Source organism: Eretmochelys imbricata, chromosome 2 (assembly GCF_965152235.1).
Source record: "Eretmochelys imbricata isolate rEreImb1 chromosome 2, rEreImb1.hap1, whole genome shotgun sequence".
NCBI lineage: Eukaryota > Metazoa > Chordata > Testudines > Cheloniidae > Eretmochelys > Eretmochelys imbricata.
Genome location: NC_135573.1, coordinates 119,462,362 through 119,475,180, shown reverse-complemented (window position 1 = coordinate 119,475,180; position 12,819 = coordinate 119,462,362). Strand labels below are relative to the sequence as shown.

At 35.6% G+C, this 12,819-nt stretch overlaps 1 protein-coding gene across 4 annotated transcripts in view; it reads left to right on the top strand.

The window, feature by feature from the left end:
- Window positions 1-12,819, top strand: part of EXOC2 (exocyst complex component 2) — a 188,655-nt gene that overhangs the window by 29,900 nt on the left and 145,936 nt on the right. For all 4 annotated transcript variants that reach the window (XM_077810717.1, XM_077810716.1, XM_077810715.1 and 1 more), the window contains exon 5: window positions 9,043-9,156. In XM_077810717.1, the coding sequence (XP_077666843.1) occupies window positions 9,043-9,156 (114 nt within the window). The remainder of the gene's footprint in view (window positions 1-9,042; window positions 9,157-12,819) is intronic.

Genomic DNA, 12,819 nt, shown 5'->3' with positions numbered 1-12,819 from the left:
GGTTAATATTGAGCACCTCTTACTAGAAAGTTTTTATTTATTTATTTATTTATTTGTACAAACTGGAGGATATTCAAAGGACAACAGAAATGTTTGTGAGGTTGAAAAGATTGGTTTGTAAGGATATTTTAAAAGCTATATAGTTATAGCTTAGCTAACCATTGATTAAGTGGGGACACAAGTCTGCAAATACGGGAAGTGCATAACCATCGAGGGAGGAGAGGTGGCACAATTAGGATTAATGCAATGAAATTAAGAAAGGGAAATCTTAGACCAACTAGCTATAAGCATAAAACTTTCTAATGATAAACTTTACTAGGCTTTGGAATCTTAGTGAAAGTGGTGTGAGCTGCCCCATTGCTTGGAATATTTAAAACTGGACTAGGGGTAAGCCTAGTACAATAAAGAACAATCCTGCATTAACAGAAAGATGAACTAGGTGACACAACATCTTTGACTCACTTAAATTATTTAAACACCCACACAAGTTAGGATGCATTTCTCAGATTTAATTTCAAGCTTTAGGAATGTACCATGGGTGTGCAGCACTGGTCTGACTTTGTGGAATTTACATGCTCTGTGGGCAGCTTGGCTTGCTGCCTGATAGAGGTGGCGGGAAATGTCAGCATACTAGCCTGGCTAATAATGGTAGACAATAGAAGCATTTAAAGAGGACTAGCTGTGGAGGAAAAGGGGTGAAAAAGAAAGAGAAAATGGGAGGTGGCCGGGTAACAGGAGATGAAGAGGGACCAGAAAGCATGAGGACTAGAGTGAAGACACAGGGGAAAAAAGGATCAGGCCAGAATAGCATGTGAGACAGAAAAGCTGGTTCAATGATGTGAAATGACTAAATCACCTGCCCTGTGTGTTATTTAAAAAAACAGGCATTATGCTTTCTTCTTCTTAAACAAAAAGTTGCCTTATGTGGTTTTCTAAATATTATTTGTGGGACCCTGTCCAATGCAAATGCATTTTGAAATGAATCATGCTTTGTGAATCATACAGATTGGTATTTTCAAGATGGCTCCAAATATGTTACTCAGGTTTTAATGATAAAACATCTCAAGCCCTAGGAATGGCTTTTTAGCTTTAAAAAAAACCAATGTTTAACCATCTGTACGAATGGGGAAAACGTATTTGATTTTGTGTATATAATCAGCAGATAAGAAAAAGTGGAATTTAATAACCCATAAGAATTCCCAAATTATTTCTATTTATGTGAAAAGGGCCTTTGAATAATGAATTACTTGATAATAGTGGTGGGAATGCCTTCTGAAGCCAGATGAGTCTGCTGTCAGTGATTTCAATAAGTCACTTTTTTTTTTTACAGCAGTAGTGTACATACAAGAAATGTACATATAAGTAGGAGTTTCATGTTGTCTTCATGACCAGTCTGTCTGAATGTGAAAAAGAAAGTGAGAGTTGTTGCTGCTTTTGCTTGAGTCAGGATTTAATAAATATTTTATGGGTGTACCCAGCATGCAAGCTGTCATCTTTCAACCCGCAAGTTTAATAATTGGTATTTATTGGCAGTCTTTGACTGTTAAGTCCTTCATATTTTTAAAGTCGTAACTGCTGTTTTTGTACACATGGTCCCTTAGTAGTCATAAAAATGCAACTAAGTGCCTAAAAAAAATTAAGTTCATTTTGCAAGGAGACCAGGACTTGGTGATAAAAAGTTACAGTCATGACTTTATTATGCTGATTCAATATTTACAAACAAATATACATTCCTAAGACGATTTCTTCTCTGCTGTTGTCAGGTCTTTTTTTTTTTTTATAACTTCAAACATAAAAGCAGGTTCAAACTAGAAGAGGCTTTGTTACCCAGCTTTGGAACTCAAGTGCATGCTAGTGTGTTTTCTTCACCAGGCTTTGTTGTTTGTTGAAAATATTGAGTCTGCTTGTTGAATTCTAGCTTTGTAGTGTAGCCAGCACCTTGTAAAGGTAAAGCAAGAATTCAACAGAAATTGAGTTAAGTGTCTTCTACTTTTATTTGGTGGCTTGAAATTCAAAGTAGATCTGATTTTTTTCCAAGGTGTGTTGCTGGCTATGCTATTATGGAAATGCAGCCAGAAACCCAGCAGAAGTAGTAGTACCAAGTAGTGGCCTAGAGCTGGAAAACAGGGAAAAGTAACATATTAATAAAAAGGGGTGGTGGTGAAGTATGTTTGATTTTTACCATTTAGAATATTTTTACAAGAACAGATTGGGGTTAATGATTTAATGCCTAGAATTTTAAAACAGAAAAAGAAAAGAATTTACAATATCTATTTCATGATAAGTGGGAGAAATGTTAATGAAATTCAGACCTACAGACAACTTGTTTTGAATGATTACTTGCTCTATCAATAGATATACCTAGTACAAACAGCTGAACAACGTAGTGTGTACTACAGTTTTTTCTATGTAACCTTTGCCAGACCATGAAAATGAATGCAATTGCAAAGCAACAACTGCAATCATACCTAACTGTATCTAGTATGGTTAGAAATTCTCTTGGAATAATGTTTGTTGTTTTGCATGCTGCATGGGTCGTCACTGTGGATCAGTCTCGTACATGAAAGCAAATGTTGACATGCTAAGTACATTCCACATTAGCTCTGTATCCACCCACTCAGTACAGATGCTTGCATCTTCCCACGGCCAGCTTCTGAAACATTTCAGACGGGAAGATGTAACATACTGATCTTACACTGCCACCTAATGGAATATGTCAGTTTTCTATTGTGATATGAGAGAAGACTGTTTCAGTGGATAAATTCATCCTTGAACACGACTAATTGAAATTTACAGCAGCAGATATGCAATGGAAGTTTAAATTTTTCTGCTGTCCCTTTTGCAAGCTGCCGCATTCAGTTATACAGATTATGAGATCTGCAGATGAAAAGCGCTATATAAGTGGCCATGTATTATTATGCTGTACAAATATTGTAACATATTAGTTACAGCTTATGATATTGAGCCATCAGTTTTAGCAACTTACTTTTCTTACAGTCTTTCACTGAGTCTCTCTTACAGCATTCTCCTATGATTAGAAGCTGTTCTGACATTTCAATATCTTGTCTGTGCTGTGACCAGCCCTGTGTCACATTTTGCCAGAGTGAGTCATGGCCTCTCCCCTGCTATTGCAGAGGTCCTTGTTAACACTTTGGATTTGTCCTGTTTAGTCTACTCCAGTGTCCTTTTTGCTGGTCTCTCTGCATGCACGATTAACAGAGTACAGCTGGTACAAAATCCTGCTTCTAGGAGTCTGACTGATACCAGACAGAGCAAGTTCATACAGTAACTCTAGTTTTGGCTTGTTTATGCTGGTTGACATTCAGAATCTGTGTTTATTTTAAGTTGCTCCTCTTGACCTATGAAGTCCTCTGGAATCTAGTTCAAGTTACCTTTTAGTGACTGTATCCAGATTTTGGGCCTGATTTTAGTCTCTAAATGGGTTTATATTGTTACGTACGCTGAAAAATCTACGACTGGATAGCTAATACTTTGTAAAAAATATCTTTAAAATAAACCCCCTAAATATGAGAGAGAAGCATTAAGTTGTGCAAATAGACTAGCTATGTTCATTAGTACGCATTGCCACCTATTGTTCTACTTACTTGTTGTGTCTTTGTTTAAGTTAGAATGTAATCTCTTGGAGGCAGTGCCTGTTACTTGTTATATTTACAGAGAGCCTAGTCTGATCTTGATTGACCTCTGTGGTTATTATAAATAATAATAGTCTGTGTGTCTGTGCATGCACAAACTTGGTAACAGAATTTGCGAGAAGAGTTTGTATGTGCCTAGGTACATGAAATTAGAATAAAATTAGGTGGACATTGTTCTTGCAGGTTTCAGAGTAACAGCCGTGTTAGTCTGTATTTGCAAAAAGAAAAGGAGTACTTGTGGTTAGTCTCTAAGGTGCCACAAGAACTCCTTTTTATTGTTCTCGCAGTATGCAGTAACATTGGGATTACTTGGCAGATGTGGCATAAATGATGTTAACTGTATTAGACATATTTTCAATTTTGAATGCATGAATGTACATTTTAACAGGGAGCAAGGACCTGTACTGCACTATGAGAAGTTAGGAGCATGCTTTCAGCACACTTGAGGGAAGTGGGGTCTAGATGATGACTCAAATCTCAGTCTAACTTTTGTTTTAGTTAAGATATAAATATAAACTGTATAAAGTTGTAATGGTTTTATTTTTAAAACCCTTCAACCCAAGCAGTCCAAGCACTGCAGTAAAAAAGACTATTTTCAAAAGGTAACAAGGCTGTAATACCAAATTAGGTGTTTAAGTAGGAGTAAAGAGCCTTGATAGCAAAATCTTTACCTTCATTGAAGGACTTTGATATCAATCAAGGGGGAGAAAATCCAAAAGTTGCGGGTCATCAAAGAAGATTGACCCGCCTCCCCTCTTTTTCTATTATGACAAAGTCCAACAGGCCCAATCCTAGTGATCTCCTCTACAATGGTGTGTGGATGTTAATTACGTCATTACAGCTGCCCAATGACCAAAGCATTTAAAGTTATTTCTCACACTCTCTCTCTATTTAGATTTAATGGTAAATTAGATGCATAACGGTGTTTGACACCTTGATATGGTCCCAACATGATCTCACTTTATGTTCCTTTGTGATGTGCCCCACACAATGTGCTGCTGTCATCACCGCTACTTTCCTCACTTAAGAAAGAAAAAAATATCCCATTCCCAGTAGAGGTAGCTCTTGTTGCCTGGCCAGGGTGTTTTGAGGTAGTAAGCAAGTCCTTAAAAACCAGTTTGTCAATGGAATGGAATGAAAACATACACGATATGTGTGCAGAGACAGTTTCTTTGGATACTTCTACCCAGACCTTGCTCTTTGATTCTCCTGAGTTCTATTTGGATTGTCAGTTTTTCTATCATAGCATGTCATGAAGACGGGAATGTTACTAATTCTCACTTCTTCACTAATCTACAAACTTGGTAGTTCTTACAAAAACAGCCAGTGATATTACTCCATTTCCCCAAAAAAGTTTTGTTAGACTTTACTATGGCACTCTGCTCATTACAAAGATATAAAATATTTTGTAAAACATGCTACTACGATGTATTAAACTCTGCTTCATAATATTAGTGGACAAAGTACTCCATGATGTATTCTTATTTTAATAGTATATATAAACTTACTCTATAAATTGCAAAATTTGTTAATCTACTATGCATCTCCCATTAATTTCTGTGGTTCTATTATATGTAGTGTCTATGTTTTATCCATATTTGTGTGGTGTTGTCTTTGTATGTATCTAATTTATAATCCAAAATAAGTAAATAAACATTTCAAACAAAAAATCTTCTAGAATTTTTCAATGTGGCCGAATGTCACACTAAAATAAACTAAAAGACAACTAACTTTTAGAGTTTTTTCAGGCTCTTTGTCTATTGAGTGTACAAACCAATTTGCGGGACTTGTTTTTTTTTTTTTTTAAGCCTGAACAGACTAACTGGAGGGAGTACAGTACTTTGAAATAAAGGCTAAGGGTTATATTAGCAGTATTTATGTTTGTTTGGTTTTGTGTATGATATAAAGGGAGATGTCAGTAATATTTTGCAGTAATAAGTATTGTCTCTGAAAGGTGTTTTTTGGTTCATTTTTAGTCAGATGTCTGTCTCCGATACACTCTCAGAAGGTATATCCTACTTTGATGCGCATGAATAAATCCTGTTTTCCCTGTGTGCTGTTAAATGTATGCATTAAGAGATGATACAGTACTTGAATGTCTAGTTTGACTCTTTTTCTTGGCCATTGAAAGATGAATCTTTAGCTAGATTGTTTATTGTTTGACCACAAGGGCTGAGATTGTACGTTTAGGTATTTTGTGAGCACTATATTGTATTATAGTGATCCTATACATTTTGTTGGTTAAGAGGCACTCAGTGATCATCCCACTGTAAAAATTCTTATCCTAAAGTGTCCTTCCTGTTTGAAGACATATAACACTGGGCTACTGTCAAGTACACCTGAACATCAGCATTTCCCAGGCAGTACAGTTAGCATCCACAAAATCCATAATCATATCAGTACTGTAATGCGTCTCACTGCATGCACATACGGATTTTTGTATTCCACATAATTCTTTCACCAAAGGTAGAGAAAACTAATTTGGACCATGTTGTATGCAATCTCTACTTCTCGCACTTCCCCCCCTTCTTTCCACTTCTCATGTTCTCTCTCTCCCACACCCCATCACTTAAATAATAATGAATAATTTAGACAATCCTAGTTGTGTTAATTCAGTAGAGTAAAAAAATGTGTGCCAAAGGATGGTGTCCCTTGCAACTCCTGGTGCTAATAATCTTCAGGATGTAAGGTATGGTGGAACAAAGATAACGTTTCTTTGCAATTCTCAACTTTTTTTAAAATACCTATCTTGGATTCACTAGTTCATTATAATCTGTATTTTGCTTTTCAGCATACTTTTAAAATAAATGTGTTAGAACAGTTCATCCTGGAAGCACGTTTTGTAGTCCTCTTGCCTCTTTGAAATATGCTTACCAATAGTTTGTTTTTAAAATATCTTTCTCATTGTAATGTTTATTTCCAGTGAAATGGCTGTTGATACATATTTAATATCCTCTCCAACAGCCTGCTGTATATTCAGTGTCTTCTTCATTTTCCTTTTGATCTTGCCAGTTTAATTTTAAGTGCAAGGTCCTGCAAGTGTGCTTTTTATTTGTACTGTGTGTTGCACGGATTAACAGCAGTTTGTCTAGTTCATATGCTTCAGAGAAGATTTTATTTCAAGTCTGTGTCTGCATTTATTACTTCATTTTTGGACAAGAGTTTTTAAATTTTTTTGGCAGAGTTTTGAATTATTTTCTGATGATTGGCTGCAGCTGTGAGTAGAGAACTGGGAGTGATGAGTGTCTCAGGTGATTTTTTTGATTTGGGAATTTTTGACAAATTGTGAACATGTTTATGAATGGGAGAAAAATGGGTTTGATTTTAAAGTTATTTGATTTTAGAATAAATGATCTAAATATGCACTGAGCAGGGGGAAAGAGATGAGTTGCAATAGTTACTTGGCTACTGTAGCACTAACGCTGTTGTGGAGCCATTTTGCTACTGCTTAATTGGCTGCCTACAGAGAGTATTCCATCACCCTGCACCAATCTCCTTTACTTGGGTGGACATAGAGTCCAGGATTTACCTCTTAATAGATTAAACCAAAATGAAAGATAGTCAGTGTTCACGATTTTTCATACGAATGTGGGAATTGTAATATCAGGTCTGTGGTCTTTCTAGGACAATACTGTATACTATATTTAACAGTGGCCAGTATCAGATGCTTCAAAGGAAGGTTAACCTCCCTCCCTAAAAACTAAACAAACAAAAAGCTCCTCAAATGAAATAACCTGAATATAAGGGAAGTTTCCTTCTAACCTTCTACATTCTGTATTTTTAAAAAATAAATTGTGCATGGGACAACACATCCATGAATTCAGATTATTTTTATCCTACCAATCAGATATATTGAAACTTTTTTCCCATTGGTTCATAACTTTGTGAGTCTGTGTTCCGTTTAGGCTGAAACTTGTTAACACAAAGTCTGGCCCTGTTTTGTAAATGAAAATAAATGAATTGAAATGTTTTGTATACAGATAAGATCATGTGAATGGAGCACTTCTAACAAATGTGGATGGAATGGGAAGATTTTTTTATTAAATTCAAAAGACATTATTTTACACATACAATGGGAAATCTACCCACCACCCACATTTAAAATATGTTAGATTCTGGTGCAAACTTTAAGTCTAGAAATTCACTTTTGGGGGTTACCAGCAGGACAGTGGGGTGGGAGGAGGTATTGTTTCATATTCTCTGTGTATATATAAAGTCTGCTGCAGTTTCCACGGTATGCATCTGATGAAGTGAGCTGTAGCTCACGAAAGCTCATGCTCAAATAAATTGGTTAGTCTCTAAGGTGCCACAAGTACTCCTTTTCTTCTTAAAAAGATCAGTGTAATTTCACAACTTTCACCATTTTGAATGCTACCCAGTTTAGTTTTATGGTGCTTATTATCTGTTGAAGGTTTTAACCTTATGTATGAATTTTCCATACTTTTGTGGGTATAAGCAAAAGTCTTAATTTATTTTAAAATGAGTATAAAAGATTTTTTTCTACTTTATTTTTCTACGTGAAGTAATGTGAGTTTGAATATCTGCAGTGTATACTCATTCATGTATACATATCTATGCTGTGTGTTTATACGTACTGGACACACCCAAAGCGTGAGAGAGAGACATTGCCATAGACTTAAATGGGAGTTGGATCAGGCCCTTAGGGACCACCAGTCACTATTATCTAAATGCTGATATTGGAAAAAAATAAAGGGCATAAAAGACTTACAGCAAAAGGTGAGCTTTGCTCTCACTTTTCTGGGGTTTAGTTGCTAAGTACTCATTTTGTACATTTTGTTTTATTGCATTATGAGAGAGTTTGAAATAAGAAACTGGAAGTTTCTGCTTGCCTTCGTAGCACACAGTCTTTATTTAACTAGAGTAATCCTTTTACTAAACATAAATATTTTAAAGGCCATATAAATTGACGTATGCTTTCTTTTTCAAGAAAGGAGAAAAAATATTTGCATCAACAAACATACATATGATTTCTAAATGCAAATTATAATATTCAGACATTTAAAAGTGGAAAAAGGAGGTAACAGACTTAATTGTAAAGAATGTTCATGGTGATACTGTTTACTGTTAGAATTGCAGCTATCTTGTGTAGCACCATTTTAATATACTACTCCAATGTACATTAGTAAAATCCAAAAATAATTTACCATTTTAATTTCAATTGCCTCTTTCCTAGATGTGTTGGATTTACCCTAGAACCATTAGTACCAGATTTATTTTGTTAGGTTGTTACAGTTCTGTGTTTTTATTCTGTTACTACTTAGTGTCATGATTTGAAGAATGGAACATGGGCTGTTGTTTTATGTAGTAATTTTTCTTATAACCTTTTGGCAGTAAACACTTTACTTTATAAATTATTTGCCTTTTTCAGAGGGCGATTTCCCCAGAAGGATTTGGAGATACTGTTTCCTGGGATGAGTGCCGATTTCACTAGTGAAAACTTCTCCGCTGCATGGTATTTGATTGAGAACCATTCAACAACAAGGTTTGTGGACAATAACAATGTTTTTAAAACATCCAACAGTATTTGTATTGCTACTGTACGTCATAGATCTCAATGGTGGTAGTAGTGAAAGAATTGTTGTTTGTACAGCAGTAATGTCCACAGGCCCTAGTCAGATTTTGGGCCCCATTGTGGTAGGCAACGTACAGACACGTAGTACAAAACAGTAAGGCTTTTAATCAGCAGGCATGTGAAATGCTGTAATAGAAAAAGGTAGGACCCTCCAGTGAGATTCATGGGGTGAAGTTTTGAAAATTTTTGCCAGTGACTCCATCATAATGTTTAGGAAGAACAACTTATAGCTTTTGCTTGTGTGCAGACCTTCAGAATTGTGTACACAGAACTTGCTCTCATAGCCACCTAATCCAAAGCCTATTGAAATAAGTGGAAAATGTTTCCTGATTTCAATAGAATTTTGGTCATGCGTAGGATCATGGTAGTTACATGGATACATTATGTACATACACTTTTGCATAAGCAACTGAACATACACAATTCTGCAATTTTTCACTACAGTAGATGTAATGGAGGATGGAGCGCTGTTTAAAAAAAATGTGAATTTTAACATTCTTGTAATGATATTAGCTTGAAACCAGGTATTGAAATAAAGACTTCATTTGGTGTAGTAATTTTCTCTTGCATTTTAGTGGGAGAATGTGTTCAGTTTACCAGGACCCAAGAAGGCTATGAACACTTTAAATGAAAAGCGCCCAGTTGTTTAGATGGGCTTAGAATACTTTTCATTTACTTCTGAATTGAAACTATGACGGAAAGATCTCTAATTATAAGACAAAAGAGCTGTTCCAGTAGCAAGGGAACAGTATGTTCCAATACATGTGTAAGAAGAGTGTATTTGAAATAAAAGTATTTGAGAGGAAAAATTACTAAAATGACTTTTCATTAATAGTCTAAGCTCTACGAGCCTGATTCGGGCATCTTTACTTATAGTGAATAGTAACTCAGTGGGACCACTCATTGTAAAGATTGTAGACTTGAGCCCTAAAATAGGTCTTTGTGGTTACCATTCAGGAACTGTTAACAGGACCTGGAATCTATCTTTTGGTTTACCAGGATTTAGCTGGAATGTAAGCAACAGAATGAATCCACAATCAACTCTGCAATAAAACAGAATGTTGATGAATAAAATACTGAAGTTGTGGCTATTGAGAAGATGCTGCTGTCCCTGAGTTGAAAACATAAGTAACTACATAGACAACAACGTAGCTTGACATAGGCATACTTTCTTAACTGTTTCACATTGTTGTGTTGGATCAGTGCCTAATGATGCATTCATGTGTGAAGCCTCATGTTAAAGTGGCATCATGTTACATTTTTTCTGCCAATATTAATTCAAGGCATGGACTCTGTCTTTCGAAAATAATTTGTCACAACTTTCTACAAAATGGTTCTAGTGTAGTACAAATTATTGTTGTATAGCTTTCTTTATTTACAGTATCCCATTAAGCTGTTTTTTTTTGCATTGGGTCCACTACTCTGGACTGAAGCCATAATTCATAGGTATTTCTGTTCAATCCAATGGAATGGGGGTAGAGTGCACCTTTATTTTGTATTGATTTATTTTTAAATGGAAAGCACTTTCTGTTTGCATGTTTGCTGAACCATATGAACTCCTCATAAGTATAAACAAGGAACAAGGGTAGGGCAAAGTGAGGGAAAACTGAAAATTTAAAGTGGCAAAGATGCAAATATTCTTTGACTGGTAACAACAAGGAAGACATGAATGATAGATATGATTTGGTGATGTTTCAGAGGTGATTCTAGATTGATAGACAAAGTTGCGGATTAAGGATAATTCTGAGTCTGCTGGATCTGTAACTATTTTCCCAAGGCTAGAAATGCAAAAACATGGGACAAAGAAGACATTACCCAGGTGGAGCAGAACATCAGAGTTTCAGATATTGAGTCCTAGGAAGTTATGGAGTTTGTTTGATAGTCAGAACAAGTACATAAATGAGAACTAGAAGACTTAAGAGTTAATTAAGAAGGAGGGATATAATCAAGGACAGATCCCTGCCTTGAGCTAATATTGGAAGAAAAATGTAACAAGATTCCATTGGGTAGGCTTTCATTGACAGAGAAATGATGGGGCACAAGGTTGGGATTTGGGACTCTTGATGCCTGTTTCTAACTTTGCTACTACTACTTTAGTTTTCCCAAGGTTACACAACAGTTAGAGTAAAATTTTCAAAAATGCCAAAGTGATGTTTAAGTCCCACTGAAAGTCAGTGGGACATAAGTTGCTATGTCATTTAAGGTTTTTCAAAATTTTAGTTTTGTCCTCTCTGTACCTCAGTTTCTTCATCTCTAAAATGGAGCGAATACTCATCCCTTTTTGTAAAATGCTTTAAAATTTATTGATGAAAAGCACTATATAAGTACTAGGTGGCATTATTTTGGCCCCCACGTACCTTACTTGTGCTGTTGTGGTTTTTTTGTTTGATTGTGTTTTTGTTTTTCAGAAGAACACAGCATATCCTTAATGTCCCTGCCCTTTATTTAACCCGAGGTAGCGGGAACTCTGAATGTGTGGAACACTGATGTTTTGGTTAGCTTATGTATAATTTTTTCCTTGAAGGAAATTCACATTTTTTTCATCCTACAATTATTTTCCTGACAGAACGTCATAACAAGTATAAACAAATTCTTAAGACTTCATATTAATTTATCAAATAACAGGGAAATATTAGTCAAAAGAGAGCTGTACTGATTTTGTTGAGCCCAGCAGTCTAAAAGTGCTGCTAGTAAAAAGTTCTTATTGTACACCCAAATAGGCCATTTCAGACAGTGAGTTATATGATTTCTGACCAGCAAATGGAAACGAGAAATAAAGCAAAACATTGTGACATCATCCCTGGATAAAGGGAAATGCCTTTGCACAGTGCACCAGTGCTTTCCTGTCTCGCAGCAGGTGGGGATCACTTTCTGACTGCCTGAGCTCAAATTAGTTAGTTTTTTAGTTCTTTCAACAAATCCTTTACTAACACTTTTAAACTTACAGAGTTTTTGGTACTATTGTGTTAGGTGTATCTGCATTGGTGGATTTTTTTAATTTCCATCCCTCACTGTCTCCTTAAGCGGTCATTGCTTAAAAAAAATTGAAATATCTTTGAAAAATCACACTTTTTTCTAATTATAATTGGTATTTCCATGCTTACTAATGGTGACTGACTAAGTAACATAACTTGTGATAACTTTTCCCTGAATACAAGAAACAAATAGTATTTGTGTAGTGGTTAATCATGAATTACAGATATTATTACTTTGAAAATAAGCAAAGCTAGTTGAAACTAAATTTCCAATTTAAAAATTTCACTAAAGCAAAAACGGATAAGAAATCTACGAGTACTGGGGAGCAGTAATATGGAAATATATCTACTGTAGGGGTGACACTGGACAGCTAGTTAGACATGAATATGCAATGCAGCATAGTAGCAAAAAAACCCAGTAGGCTGCATGTGCAAAAGCATAAAGGAATGGAGCAGGAATGTGTTTTTCTCGAAGGCTTTGGTGCAAAATTGCATTTAGTTCGGGGACCTCATTATCAGGAAGATGTTGGTAAATTTTGAGGGACATCGGAAATTAAAAACAAAAAATGAATGGGGTCGAGTTTAAAAGAGTTAAATG